Source organism: Rattus norvegicus, chromosome 8, assembly GCF_036323735.1.
Source record: "Rattus norvegicus strain BN/NHsdMcwi chromosome 8, GRCr8, whole genome shotgun sequence".
Classification (NCBI taxonomy): Eukaryota; Metazoa; Chordata; class Mammalia; order Rodentia; family Muridae; genus Rattus; species Rattus norvegicus.
This window is the reverse complement of record NC_086026.1, coordinates 65,500,656-65,515,057: the sequence shown is the minus strand read 5'-3', so window position 1 is coordinate 65,515,057 and position 14,402 is coordinate 65,500,656. Positions and strand designations below refer to the sequence as shown.

Sequence of the window (14,402 nt, the reverse complement as noted above, 5' to 3'; positions counted from 1 at the left end):
CTGACAAGTCTCATAGCAAATTTCTACAGTGTGGAGTCCTCAGCATTTACAGTGTGGAGGCCCAGACAGCATTTATATATTAACATTTTGCTTGTTTTGAAGGTTGTCGTAACAGCACTGCTTACAGGGGTCAGGGTGGGGGATCTTACCTCTGTAACTAGAAGTAAAGGAGACTTCCTTTACTTCCTCAGCAGGCCGAGAATTGCTGTCACTCAGTAATTGGCCTATAACTTAGAATATCAAACACTGGGTATCAGTTTAGAAGTTGAGGTGTCATTCTGCACCCCCATTGCAGCTGTGCTTCTGTGTGCTGCAGCAGAAGAACCCAGATGGGAGAATGCATGTGGTCTTCAGTGTTTCTCGTTGTGTCCATCTACGGTTCACTCCCTCACTTCTCCATCTCACTTAAGGCTCACTGAGGCACTGTAAAATGTGTAACATGAGAAGGAAATGCGATTCCCTGCTGATAAAGTGGAAGTAGGCTGAAGGCACACTGGGCCCATAATGGAAAAATAAAAGCTAATGTAAGCTATTTTTGAAGAGTCCTGCATTTTGTAATTATTACTTTCTTTGTGGAAAAGAGTAGAAAATTGAGTAGAATGACGAAGGACCTTGTTGTTTGGTGTGGTTCTGTTCAGTACAAAGCTGGTAAGCCTCTGGGGCAGACTCGACTCAGCAGACAGCTAGCATTGATCCAGTTTTCCTGAATCGTGTGGTCAGGTCAGTCATGAGCATTGATTACTCAGGTCTGTCTGGTATTGCCCCCTCCCTATCATTTTGCCAACTTCCATCTGTTTCATGAAAGCTGTTCGTGTACTCTAGCTGTTCTGGGCAAATAAACAATATAACCACACTGGATTCAATGTAGCTTTCTCTTGGTGTTTTGTATAGGTAAATTGAACATGTTCTGTGTGCCTTGTTCTCTGTTAGGCCCTGAGATACAAGTGTCTGTTCTTAAAGTAGACCAAAACAAATCAGCTAAGTGTAGTAAGAGAGATACCCAGGTACAGAAAAGCAGTTTAGAGTGGTTAGCACGTTCTCTCAGAAGTAACACCCGAGAAAGGCTTTGAAAGCAAAGGTAGGAATCCCTTTGACACCTAAGGGATGAAAACGGGGCCTCAGACAGAAAGGGTACGTTAGGAATGAGAGACTGGCTATAGACAAACCTACATGGTAAGAACAGATGGAGAAGGGGCAGGAAATACAGTTGTGAAGAGAGACGCTAGAGTATCTAAATAGGTAGGTAATAGAGTTTTAAAGTTGGCTCTGCTCCCTATGAAAGTTATTTTTAAGGGAATTCGTAGAAGAAGCAAGGTGTCCCGTTGGAAAGCCTTTGTGGTAGTCTAGGAAAGCAGTAATGGTAAGCAGAGATGAAGAAAGAATAATTCAAAAGATGTTGAGGAGTAAACTCAGGAGTATAAATCAGTTGGACGCAGGGAGTAAAGATGGGAAAGAAATCCAGAGTGAACTTGATGCTAGAAAACGGGAGACTAAGCCAGATAATGGAGCCATTCACCAGGAGCAGAAAAGGCCAGAATGTGAGGGTGGAAAGGGCTCAGGTTGGGTTGTACTGAATATTATGAATTCATAGGATAAGACAGCACAAATTATTCAGCCAGTGTTTACAGTGTAAGATTCAGAGACATAGCTGAGTTGTAAATGCAGGTGTGAGGTCAGCGGCGTATGTGAGGGGACAGAATGGCTTATGAATACTAGCAGTTCAAGCCACCTTGGAGACAAAGGATCAAGAGATAGTAGTAAGTGACCAGCTCCATCACACACACACACACACACACACACACACACACACACACACACACACACACAGTGTCTCTGACTCTCACCCTAAATCTAAAGGGCAGCAGGCTGGAAGGTCTTCTTTACAGATAACAGGATGTCCTGAAAGGGTCGGTATTGATAGACGTGTGCTGTCTTTTCCTTCCCAGCTGCTCATTCTGTGGCTTTGCAGTCATGGCCCCCCACAGTCTACTTTATAAAAGTTAGCTGTCTGGGTTGACATTCTTATTACAAACATAAATGCTTTATAATGACAAATTTGCCTCAAAGGTATGCAGAGCAGTTGCCACGAGCAACACATAAAATGAGCCCCTGAACTGAAATGAATGTTTGGAATTAAACTTTTCAGATTATGTGTCCAGTTCCGATGCCCTGCTGAGACCATGCTGTGTACGAATAGTGTGTTTGACCCCAGGTTTAAGAAGGTCTTGAGAGAGGATAATTTGATCCTGATTCTGGTTTTGTTCGGTCTGGTTTGGTTTTTCCAGTTCCCAACAGATAACTTGTCAGTGGTTAACGTGTCCCCATCCTGTATTTGGAAATCTTGTCAGATTGCTTCAGGATGCTGTGGTAGCAAGTGCTAAAGAAGCATCAGTCTTGCTGGCCTGCTTGGTTGATAGTGACAAGATACTGTTCCTCCCTCCCCATGAATTTTGTCAGCTCAAATACGTCCCCATTTTCTCTTCAAGCCCCTAGTTTTCAAGCACCTGTACATTATTCATGCTGGGATCAGGGGTCGTATAGAGACCAGCCAGCTGCCCTTTGTGATGGTCCCCTAACCACTCTGGAGAGTAGGGCTCAAGCAGGCCATGCTGTGAGCTGGTGAGCATGAACCCCCTGCACCCGGGGAGGACTCCTGGCCTGCTTCTGCTCTTTTCATCACGTGCTCCCTTACTGAGTGAACTCAGTGTCACTAACTCTGATGAATCAGAGACTGGACAGATGGACAGACAGAGAGACAGATAGACAGATGGACAGACCGACCATGATATATTTTTGCCACATGAGCTACCCCTTCAGCAGCTGGATTTTGTTCTGCTGCATTGTGCTGCGTGCAGCCTGGATGCTGATATTGTAGCTCCCTCTAGTGTCTCTGGGGTGCAGTCCCTCGGTTCTTCTGTTGGAGAAGATGTAGACAAACACAGAATCCGCCAAAATTGGTGGCGTTTTAAGAATCTTTCCCATACATTTGCTTGTTGTGAATGTGATCTCTTCCTCATTCTGCTGTGTTTCTGTTTCAGAGTGTGGGGGATGGGACCAGGATCCCTGTGGGAATCGTTCTTCTGAGGGCTTCTTGAGATGCCCCTGTTCAGGCCTTATAAGGAAAGAGTGTAAATTCTGTTCAAAAAAGATAAATGAAACCAAGAAGCTGAAAAGTTTACTTGGATCCCAAGTAGAGAAAATATTGGGTAAAGGAATTTAAAAAAAACTGGCATTAAGAACTTTGTCCATTTATTCTGTAAAGAGTGGTTTGTTCTCCAAAATAACTTTTGGACTAGAAATTTATCATCTGAAGTCAGACCATTTTGAGGTATTTTTCTAATCTAAAGGAGTCAAGTTATTAATATTTGAAAAATGGCTACTATGTAGTACATAGAATAATATAATATTTCCTGCCTAAATTAACATCATTGCAGGCTCTATAATAAAGATTTATGAGCTACCTATCATGTGAAATCCTATTATGGAAATCTCAAGTCCGTGTTTGGGTTGTAACCGGCTTCACGGCTATAAACCAATTAAAAGCACAGTGCCTGCCTCTCCTCTCTCTTCCGCTCGCTCATTCTCTCTCGTTTTCATTTGCCCTTAAACCAGATTGACCCATTATTCTTCAGCCCGCCTGTGTAAATACAGAGATAAGGAAGTGCTTCCTCCTCAGCTTGCTCTCTGGGCAGGCCATTTTCCTCCCAAGCATCCAAAATAGTGGAACAATTTATCACTTCTCCTTTGTAAGTCACTCCTATCCTTTATCTCAAGTTGATCTATGAAGCGGAACATAAATTCTAGTTGTAGAATCCATGTTCTTATCTACTCCCAAAAACTCTGGAAGACTTTATAAAAATATGTATGACTACCTCTGTGTGTACATGCAGATAAAATTAAAATATCACAGTTAGGATAAGATATCTCCTCTACATTTGATGTTGAACTACCTGATGGTGAGTTGTTTGGGTTTTTTTTGTTTTGTTTTGTTTTGTTTTTCAGTGTAACTTGGCATAGTAAAGAGTAAAAACTCCGTTAAACCATTTTCTCTTAGAAGTAGAATGGCTTCCTTGGACTAGAATGTAATGGTGATCTTGGCATCAATGGTGGTGACCTCAGCTAGGTGTGGTGGCCACAGATATATGTAACCCAGGACTATATGTAGCTATGTGTAATTTCTAAGGGGAGATTACTTCAAGTTTGGATCAGCCAGAGCTCCATAGTGAGTTCCAGGCCAGCCTGGACCCTTTATCGGACACTATCTCAAAAAGACAAAAAGAAAACCCTTGCTGTTAGCTGTCCTCCCCAAGACCAACAACCAGAGAGCCCCACTGCTGTGGTAGGTAGCTCTCAGAACCTGAAGGAGAAGGGAGCACATGAACACTTACACACATCCTACCAAGAGTGGGTGTTTTTCCTTGCCCTCTCTGGAAAAAATACGAAGATTCTATAAAAGCATATCCTTTTTAACATTTCCAAGTGGTCTGGTTGGTTATCCACATTACATCTGTGTGTCTCAGTCACGTGTAGATTTCCTTCATATACTCGATCCCATTTTGTCTCATCACTGCCTGGGACGTAGAGTTTCCACAGTCTTTCTGTTGTTTGCTTTATTAGGCAGGCTGAGGCCCAGAGGAACTGAATGAGCATACCCAAGGATACTCAGCTATTGGCCAAGCTAAATCCTGGGCCCAAGTCCTTGGGAGTGTCCTTTCTGTAACACGTCAGCTGAGTTTAATTTTCAGTCTCATTCAGCCAAGCTCAATGATATTTGATAGACTTTTCAAAGAGTGAGGAGTTGGGGCCCTGAAACCTCCATCTCGGCAGGCAATATGATATTGAACAAATTATAAACTGCCCTTATTTAATGGCACCAGGTGCCAGATCCACCCCCGTACAACTAAATTATGGCTCGTATAGGATTTTAAATACCTGGTGACACATAAACATGAAGTATTACCTTCAGTGCATTATAGAAGGAATTCCTGTGATTGATGAGAATACAGGATATATTGCACTGCATGTGCTCCAGACTTTGAGGGCTTTCCAAAGATAGTATTTTCTGAAAGATAGATGTTTGAACTTGAACCCTGCCTGCGGACATCTATTTCAAGAGGAGAAGTTTGCTTTAAAAATAAATATAAAGCACTTTCCAAACCGATTAGGTAAGTGTGTGGCAGGAGACTTGAGCTTGTTTCCAGATGTCTCAGTAGATGCATGTGGACTTATCCGTGGCAGAATCGTGCTATCAGGTCTCTAATTGCAGTAAACAAAGGTGACAGGAAAGAGGTGCTCGTTCCCCCATACCCCTGACCCTTTCTATTTTTAATATCTTTAGGAATAAGCATCAGTGTGTGCTGCTTCTCCAAGCTGAAGATCCATCTGTATCTCCCAAGAGAACTGTAGTTTTCTTTTTAAGTAAAATGAATAAAATACAATTTTTTTAAACTTGCTCTTTCCCATAGCATTGTAACAAGCAGGCAGCATCTATACTCCCAGCACATACTCCTGGAGCCTGTGTTGCCTGAGGTGTGTGGTGTCCTCACTGAGCAGACCGTGCTGGTTTGTGAACTAGGGATGGACTGTGTCTGCACAGTCTGCACCTCCAGACCCCTCTGGGGTGATCTCACATGTGTATGGCTTTTATGTCCCCTTGAGATCAGAGACTCCTCTTTGAGTCACACCTGCTTTCCATAGACTTCCTTCTGGAAGGTCTTAGTGCCTGATGTTGGTGTAAGAGGCGTGTTAAAAGTAAACATTCTTAATGGAGATGGCCTAACACAAGACTCTGGCTTCAATCCCTACTACTACAGAGAGGGGCATAAGGGGCAGGACGAGAAAGTTCCAGGCTAGAAATTCCTACAGAAAGTGAGAGAAGTCTATTTTGCTAGTTTTGTTGTCTTCTAGGTATACGAAAGGTAAAGCAGAACCAGCTCTGGCATTACAACACACTCAACTCTGCATCCTGCTAACGTTTATCTGGACACTTACTTTTTCTTATTTGGAAAAACATAAACTGGACATGCAGCCTTCTTGGTGCTTAAACATCCAAAATCCTTCTTTTCTGGCTCTTTGAAAATAAGTTGTGTATTATCCATAATCATACTGTATAAAACTTCAGAATTCATGCCTCCAGCTATTGTCTACATCTGCTGCTCAGCCATGCCCGCCTCTTCCCAGCCTTTGATAACCACTAGTCCTCTCCCAGCTTCCATGACCGTTCTTTGGGATCCGCCTCTGACTGAGATCACACCGTTGTTTGTATGAGCCTGGTTTATTTCACTCAGCAAATGATTTCCACTCCCAGCCGTGTCATCACAAAGCACAGACTGTCGTTATTTTTTATGTATGTGTACCATATTATATTTATCCAGTCAACAGCAAATGTGATTTCCATTTCTTGCCTAACAATAGTAAACATTGGGATGCAGATGTTCCTTCCAATACTTCTGTTCCCTGGGACGACGAAGTGAACTTGCCAGATCACACGGTGGCTCCTCCACAAGGACTGTTCCCCTTTCTATTCCCACCAGTGGTGTGCACAAGGTTCTTTTTCCCCACGCTTTCACCAGCACTTTTCTTTCTTTTGGTAATAGCCTTTCTTTTTTTTTTTCTATAATTTATTTTTGCTACTTTTTAATTATGCACACGTGGGGGGTGAGGTGTGTGTGTATGAGTGCAAGCACCGTCAGAGCCCAGAGGCATCCAGTCCTCCTGAAGCTGGAGTTACATGTGGTTGTGATCTTCGTGGCATGGATGCTGGGAACTGAGCTCAGGTCCTCCACAACAGGAGCTAGCCAGTGTTCCTAACTGGTGAGCAGTCTCTCCAGCCCCAGGAATAGCCATTCTAATGGAAGTGAAGTATACAGTTTTGATTTGCCTTTCCCTGTCTTTGTGTGTGTGTGTGTGTGTGTGTGTGTGTGTTTGTGGGGTGTGGTGTGTACATATGAATGTATGTCTGTGAGGTGTGTGTGTTTCATTGTATGCCTTGTGCTAATTACTTTTAATTGAATTATTTGAGTTTTAGTGATTTTTTTGTTATTGTTAGTGTTTTTGGTTGATCGGTAGGTGGGCAGGTTAGCGTTTTTATTTTGAATTTCTTATGTATTCTGAATATTAGCCCCTTATCAGGTATGTAGTTTCAAATGTGTCTCCCATTGTTATGTCTTCAGTCTGTTTTCTTTGTGATAGAGGTAGTGCACATAAGGCACTGAGTGCAGACTAGAGATGGTGCACATAAGGCACTGAGCACAGACTAGAGATGGTGCACATAAGGCACTGAGCACAGACTAGAGATGGTGCACATAAGGCACTGAGCACAACCTTGGATGTGGGGTCCATGAGAACTGGTTGCAACCAGCAGTAGTCACTGAGTATGGGCTGCCTGCCCAGAGCCTTTCTGATGACTTACTGTGTACTATTTGTTCCTAATGAGTCACCTTGCAGTTAATCATCCTCTGCACCCGTACGTCTGCTTATGGGAAGTCTAAGTGTGCCTCCTGCTCTCTTTCAGATCTGCAAGAGCAAAGCGAAGGAGTCGCAGCAGTATTACCATAGCCTGGCTGTCCGGCAGAGTCTGCCTGTACATTTTAACATCCAGCAGGATTGTGGCCATTTCCTTGCTGAAGTCCCTAATCGTCTGCTTCCCTGGGAGGATCCCAATGCTCCTGAAAAGGCAGAGGATGGCAATGAAGACAGTGAGGAAGAGGTGAAGGCAGAAACTTCAGGGGGAAATCCTGAGCCCTGCTCTGAATCAGAGTCATCCCAGAAAGAGAACCAACAAGTCACAAACAGGAAGCAAAGAAGCCATGTCGTGGTCATCACCAGGGAGGTTCCCCATCTCACTGTGGCCGACTTCGTGCGAGACTCTTTGGCACATCATGGGAAAAGCCCCGACTTGTATGAGAGGCAAGTGTGTCTGCTGCTCTTACAGCTGTGCTCTGGTCTTGAGCACCTCAAGCCCTACCACGTCACTCACTGCGATCTTCGCCTGGAGAACTTGCTGCTTGTCCAGCACCAACCTGGGGGAGCCACCCAGTGCCCTTCACCTGCAGACCCCTGCCCCACCTCAGCTTGTCCCACAAGACTCATTGTGAGTAACTTTTCTCAGGCCAAACAGAAGAGCCATCTGATGGACCCTCAGATCCTCCGAGACCAGTCCCGCCTTGCCCCAGAGATCATCACGGCCACCCAGTATAAAAAGTGTGATGAATTCCAGACAGGCATCCTCATCTATGAGATGCTGCACCTGCCCAACCCTTTTGATGAGAACCCAGAGCTGAAGGAGAAGGAGTACACGCGCACAGACCTGCCTCGGATCCCTCTCCGCTCCCCGTACTCTTGGGGCCTGCAGCAACTTGCCAGCTGTCTCCTGAACCCCAACCCTTCTGAGCGCATCCTCATTTCTGACGCCAAAGGCATCCTCCAGTGTCTGCTCTGGGGCCCCCGAGAAGATCTCTTCCAAATCTTCACCACCTCGGCAACCCTAGTACAGAAGAACGCTCTCCTCCAAAACTGGCTGGACATCAAGCGAACACTGCTGATGATCAAGTTTGCCGAGAAGTCCCTGGACAGAGAGGGGGGCATCAGCCTTGAAGATTGGCTTTGTGCTCAGTATCTGGCCTTTGCCACCACAGACTCCCTGAGCTACATTGTAAAAATCCTGCAGTACCGTTAATGTGGCCTGGGCGTTGCTTTTATTGTTAAATATCGCCACCTTTTTCATGTTGTCCTCATTCCCTGTCCTGGTACTCACTCAGAATTCAAGGAAAGAAAAGAAGCCAACTGCCACCCTTGTCCAGGAACATAGGGCTTCTTTCAGCAAGGTCACCAATGGCTTTCCACAGAGTGAGCGGCTGAGTGTCTCTACTGTACAGGAATTCAACTGTGCAAACATGCGTTGCCTTCCCTTGGAACATTTGTCATCCCAATTGGCTCACAAATGTGGGGTAAAAAAATGAAAATGCACGTCCATGAAGGACCAGCTCCTGTGGAATGATCTCAGCAAGCTGCATCCGCCTCTTCCAGAACTCTGAAGCTCACCTGTACTAACTAGCTAGCAGTACACATGTCACCAAGCTCAGCTGTCACCCAGTAATGCTCTTGCAGCAGATTCCTCTTCCTCAGTGACTGCCTCTTTCCTGGGAGGACATGCCATTATCCTTCTCGGCTGAGTTTCAGTCACTGGGGACTAGCGTCTGTTCCGCCATACCATGAAAGGAGGAGAGAGATTCCCAGCCGTTAGATCATGGGTCTGTTTCCATTTTTGTTCTTAGCAAAGGTTGGACACTGCATAGACAACCCCACTGCCACTGCTTGGCTGTCCTTCACCTTCACCCTGTCCCACCTGCTAAAGTTGGAGTTTATTATCCACTTCTTGTGGTCCAGTACAAAGCTGACCAGAGGTGGTATCACCAATGCCTCAGCAGGATGGAGTACAGTCCACAGATTATGAATAGTGGGCAGGATATGAAGAAATAATGTCCTTATGTGCAATTCTCCAGGGGCCCTCAGGGAACAGACTTTCAAGTACTGTTCTTTGATTACTGTCAGACCTATCAGCATGGTAGCCAGGGCTGGTGGTGCCTGAGTCAGAGTTTCTTCCCCCGAAAGCAGTCATTGGCCAGCTTCCTTCCATCAGTAGCTGGTACTAACTAGTCTGCCAAATGCTGTTAGCAACAGCCCTGAATGAAATGGTTGTCAATTTAGCATTACCGTCACCTTAGAAAGCAACTGGTAGCCGGCTATTGGAAGGCAAGGGGAACGGGAAAGGCCACAAAAATGGCTGACCTGATCCTTGGAGTGCCAGCCTCTTCCAGAAAGACTGCCTCCCAGAGTGAGTGGCATGTCGCTCCTAAGACTGCAGTGGGCCTGGAGCTCAGCTCACAGGAAGGCTGATGGCTGCAGTGGATGACTGAGAGTTGTTCCCCATGAAGCCTGTGCTCTCCCGTGAATTATGTGCAATTTTTGTATGTATTTTTAAGCTGTATATTACAGTGTTTATGTTGCAACTTTACCTGAGTGAGAACTGCAGAAACATTCTTGTCTTCCCTTGGCACATACTTGCGCTGAGAGTCAAGTATCCTTTCCACCTGTGTGCGTGTATGAACGCTCATACACTTGTTTTATTCAAAACTGTGAGTCTCTGTTTACTTCAACCTTGAAATCCCAAGAGTCACTTGAATGGTAAGTGTGTAAGCATGTGTTACTATGTGCATGCACATGCTGGAGATAGGCCTCTGGGAAGCAACCTGTAGTGGGGTGGACAGATCAGTTCTGTACACCTTGACAGTGAGGAAACCCAGGAAGCCCTCGCCCACCAGCTCAGAATTGGCTTAAAGCCAAGACTGACTGTGCAGTATTATTTGGGTGGCACCTTAGTGGCCTTGGAAACTTCTAGACTTTTAACATTTTTAACAGCCTTTCATGTGATTCACCTTTATCAAAGAGGATCAAAAAAGGAGAATGTATTTTATTATGCATTTTTAAGGAGAACGATATGTATGAGGCTGCATATGCAGGATGGCTTTGCGATCCTGGCTAGTGCTCCGTACTCCCAGGAAAGAGGCCTAGTTTGCCCACAGAGTCTGTCTCTCCTAGACAGAATGACCGTGGAGTGGGCAGCCATGAGTCATGGCTACACCATGCCCAGCAGGCTAGGGTTTGAGTCATATAGCCCATGTACACATAACTTCCCGCCTAATTATGCACTGAACTGGTGGCAAAAAGACCACTGACCACGTCAGCTGGCCCAGCCCTTCACTTCCCACAGTGCTTGCAGATTGAGACATACCTTCTCCACATTGCTCTCATGGTGCCTTGCCCATGTAAATCTGAATGTTGATTATTTAATGAGGTTACATATTTAATGCAGAATGTTCCCTGGTCCCCTCTGTTTGTTGTCTGTAGAAATCTCTCTTTTTCTGTTTGTTATCTTAGATGCAGCCTTCTTTCACACTATAGTAGAAAAAGCGTGCACACGTCTGCTACCACTGTCTCCCTGCACTGGTAAACTGAGCACTCTTCCTTCCACGTGACTCCCACTAAGAATTACGGCCACACTAGTGAGGGACAAAGATGAAAGCCAGCTAACAGGAAAAGGGCCTCTGTCTTTCCAGAGACAGGAGTTAATTCTGTCTGGGGAATGGCCACAGAATGGGTGTGGGGAAGAAGGTTAGATCAGAGCAGAGACAAGAACTACATTTCTGGGCAAGAAGTCCATCAGGTGGTCTTTCATTTCTCAAAATAATGAAATCCAGTCCATATAACATTGTCATAGATACCTTACATTTCCACTTTGATTCATTCACTCACTGGAAGTCCTTCCCTCTGCAGTCACACACACACACACACACACACACACACACACACACACACATACACACACACACACATTTTATATACACATATATTATGAATTTTGGAGTGTTACTAGTATAGCCCTTGAAGTTTTCACAAGTAACATCTGTATCGACTAGGTTTTTTTTTTTCTTTTCTATTAAAGTCTATGCCATAGATTCTCCCACTTCTGTTGAGAGTTTGAACAACTAAGGCCCACTGGAACTTTTCCCTAAGCCACATGAACAGTCTCTCCACACATGTGGGTGCTAGAGAGACAGGACTGTGGCCAGAGCAGGCAAGAGCAGGAGTCAGTGCCCCTCAGAGTGCCTTGTTAGTGTAGTAACATAGTCATGGAGAGAACAGCCTCCCTTGCCACACAGGAGAGCTCTTTGGGAATGCATACAACCACATAATGTTCACCGTAGAGGACAGCACTGGATGAGCAAAGGAACAATCAAAGCAGAAATGTGGGAAAGGACATGAAGTTCCTGAATATCACCAACCCCAAGGCTGAGTTAGGTCAGAAGGCACACCGAGAGCAGTGGGTTTCAGGGATTGTTCTCAGGAGATGGGCTGCATGAGGTCATGGGGGAGTGAGGCTCCCCAACTGCTGGTGCTAAGTAAGGGCCAAGAAGAAACTTCTCAAGAACCAGTGAGCACAGCCTTCCTTCATCAGCTAGAGGAACCAGTTCTGCCTCTGAGCTCAGGGTGTTCGTGAAGATAGGAATCTAAAGCTCTAGGAAGACATGCTTCTAGGAGTAAAGCCTCTGCTATCACAAAACCCCCACTCAGTAGTCGGTCATGCAAGCTCTCCAAGTTTGGTTTACCCCATATTGGAAAATCAACAGATACCAGCTGGTAACCTGCAGCGAGGATTTCCCCTGGCCTTTACCTAGAGTGGTCTGAAGAGATATGGGCCAGTCTCAAAGACTGGGATGGACTTAGGAGGCGTCCTTGTATTCTAAGTAATTCCAGGTACATAAAGCATGCACACACTTGGAAACAGGACAGCTCAGCTCTCTGGGCCGACTCTGGCATGCTTGTCATTCCTCTCACTAGTGGATAAGGATCGGGATTCTGGTCCAGCCTCGTAAGTGAACAGGATGGCTGCCCATAAAACTGGGTTATTAGATTTACCTCATTGAAGCTCATTTTCTCAGAGGCCCAAAGTGCTGCACTGAGACAAATCCAAGTGCTGCCCCTCCTGAAGTGTGCACTGAAGTCCATCTGCTCACGCTCAGAGCGGTGCACAGGTGGGGACGCCATGGACCAAAACCAGTGCCCCAAGGGAAGTCAGAAGAGCCATAATGCGAGATCCTAGACAGGGTATACCAAAGACATCAAGCCTTCCTCATCCTGATGCTTCTCAGATGATGGGGTGAGCTGTGACAGACGCCAGAGGAAAGGGTTTTGCAAACATTCCATGTTCAAGGTATTCGATTGGTAAGTCCATCCCTAACCTCCCCCAAGCCCCCAGAAAAAAAGCTCTCAGTTTGAAGCAGGCCATGTTGTACATCAGAAGAGAAGGTGGAGGGAGTGGCAGCAACCAGAGCAGACGGCAACATTCTCTGATGTCTAAGAAGGACTTTGAACCAGCCCACTCGCCATGCCTGGCTGTTGCCCAGACCGCATGGGAGCACCACATCTGTAATATCGAAGCTTGGGTTTGTGGTGATTTTTTTTTCTTAAAAAGAGGTGCTGTCAAGAGATTTGTTTAAAGAACTCTTGGGAATTTTCTTAGCCCACTATACCATTTATGAACCTTCCCACAAAGGTGACTCTTAGCATCACCATCTAACGTGTATAAGTACCCAGACTGTCCAAGGTGCTATACAGCTGTTCCACCCCTACCCCCGCAGCCGTTTTAAATTAGAGACTTCTGCATCAGCTGCCACTGGACACTTTTTTTGCCCACGTAGATGGGGTCTGCATTCTGAGCATCCTTCATACATTTCCCCTCAGGAGCCTCCACATCTGTCCCTATCCCTGCTTCTAATCCCTCCCGTTCCATGTTTTTTTTTAAATCAAGAAAGTTTCAGGGAATCAAAAGAGGTTGGGATTTTTTTTAACCCAGCAGAATCGCAGAGTTATATATTTTGCTATGAATATTGTTGTGGTACAGAAAATCCACTTTGCCTGTTGGTTTGTGGCTAGTATGTGTGTCTCCACTCTTGGTCATTTGAATGTTGAGCCCGCCCTATAGCTTCAGTGTAATGTTGTTGAAAGGTTAAACCACACAGTTTCAGGAAGCCTACTCAAGCTGTTCCTTCCTTATTGCCCACCCCTTACCTGTTCTGGAGCGTGTGCATAGACACACTGGGCTGGGTTTTCTGTTCATGACACAGAGGGCATTTTGTTGGGAGGTGAAGGCAGAAGCAAGATGTCACCTGTCTCAATGAATTGAATCATGACAGTCCTTATTCTAATATCTCTAGTTCTCCATGGCACCGCCCACATTCTGCTTTAGAAAATCTTGTTTCTCTTCCTCCAGCGCTTTCCCATCTCCTTTCATAATTTACAATTGTGTAAATCAATAACAGGTCCCTGTGTCACCAGTGGCGCCTCCCTTTGGTTTGCTGTGGTACTTTGCTGTGTACTCTGTGGCCTCACGTTACTGTGTAAATAAATTCCGTTTAATATACACTAAAAACCGGGCTTGACGTACATGTCCTTCCAGTGGTTTATCCATAGTGACATGCTAGTGTGTGTCTGACTGCATACGTGGCTCTCTTCCCATTCCTAAGATGGCTTCCTGTCCTTAAAACAGGCAACAGTAGATAGCTTTTCGCCAGCATGCCCTCTGGACTCCATTTCTTACTGACAGACTTTTTTCTCTTCAGTGCCTCTGTAATTTGAGAAAAAGGTCTCCAAGAGCAAGTGGCTAACTCCTCGGGTTTGCTGGGTGAGATCGCCCCCTGGTGTCCAGACACTCCAGGCTGCCTGGTTAGAGAGGTTTGGCTAGCAGTAGATTTGGCTGACTCCTCCATGGGAAGTCAGACTGCAGGGACAAGCCTGCACACCATCATCTACAAAATCAGGCCTGTCCTTGAGGTACATTGTCA

The 14,402-nt window shown here is 45.5% G+C and overlaps 1 protein-coding gene across 11 annotated transcripts in view; it reads left to right on the top strand.

Moving 5' to 3' along the window:
- Positions 1-13,990, top strand: part of Peak1 (pseudopodium-enriched atypical kinase 1) — a 214,701-nt gene extending 200,711 nt beyond the window's left edge. For 10 of the 11 annotated variants that reach the window (XM_006243115.5, XM_017595643.3, XM_006243116.5 and 7 more), the window contains one exon: positions 7,514-13,990. In XM_006243115.5, coding sequence (XP_006243177.1) covers positions 7,514-8,677 — 1,164 coding nt within the window. In that variant the 3' untranslated portion in view covers positions 8,678-13,990. The remainder of the gene's footprint in view (positions 1-7,513) is intronic. The other variant, NM_001108149.1, reaches the window with a different exon arrangement.
- Positions 13,991-14,402: the final 412 nt, after the last annotated feature.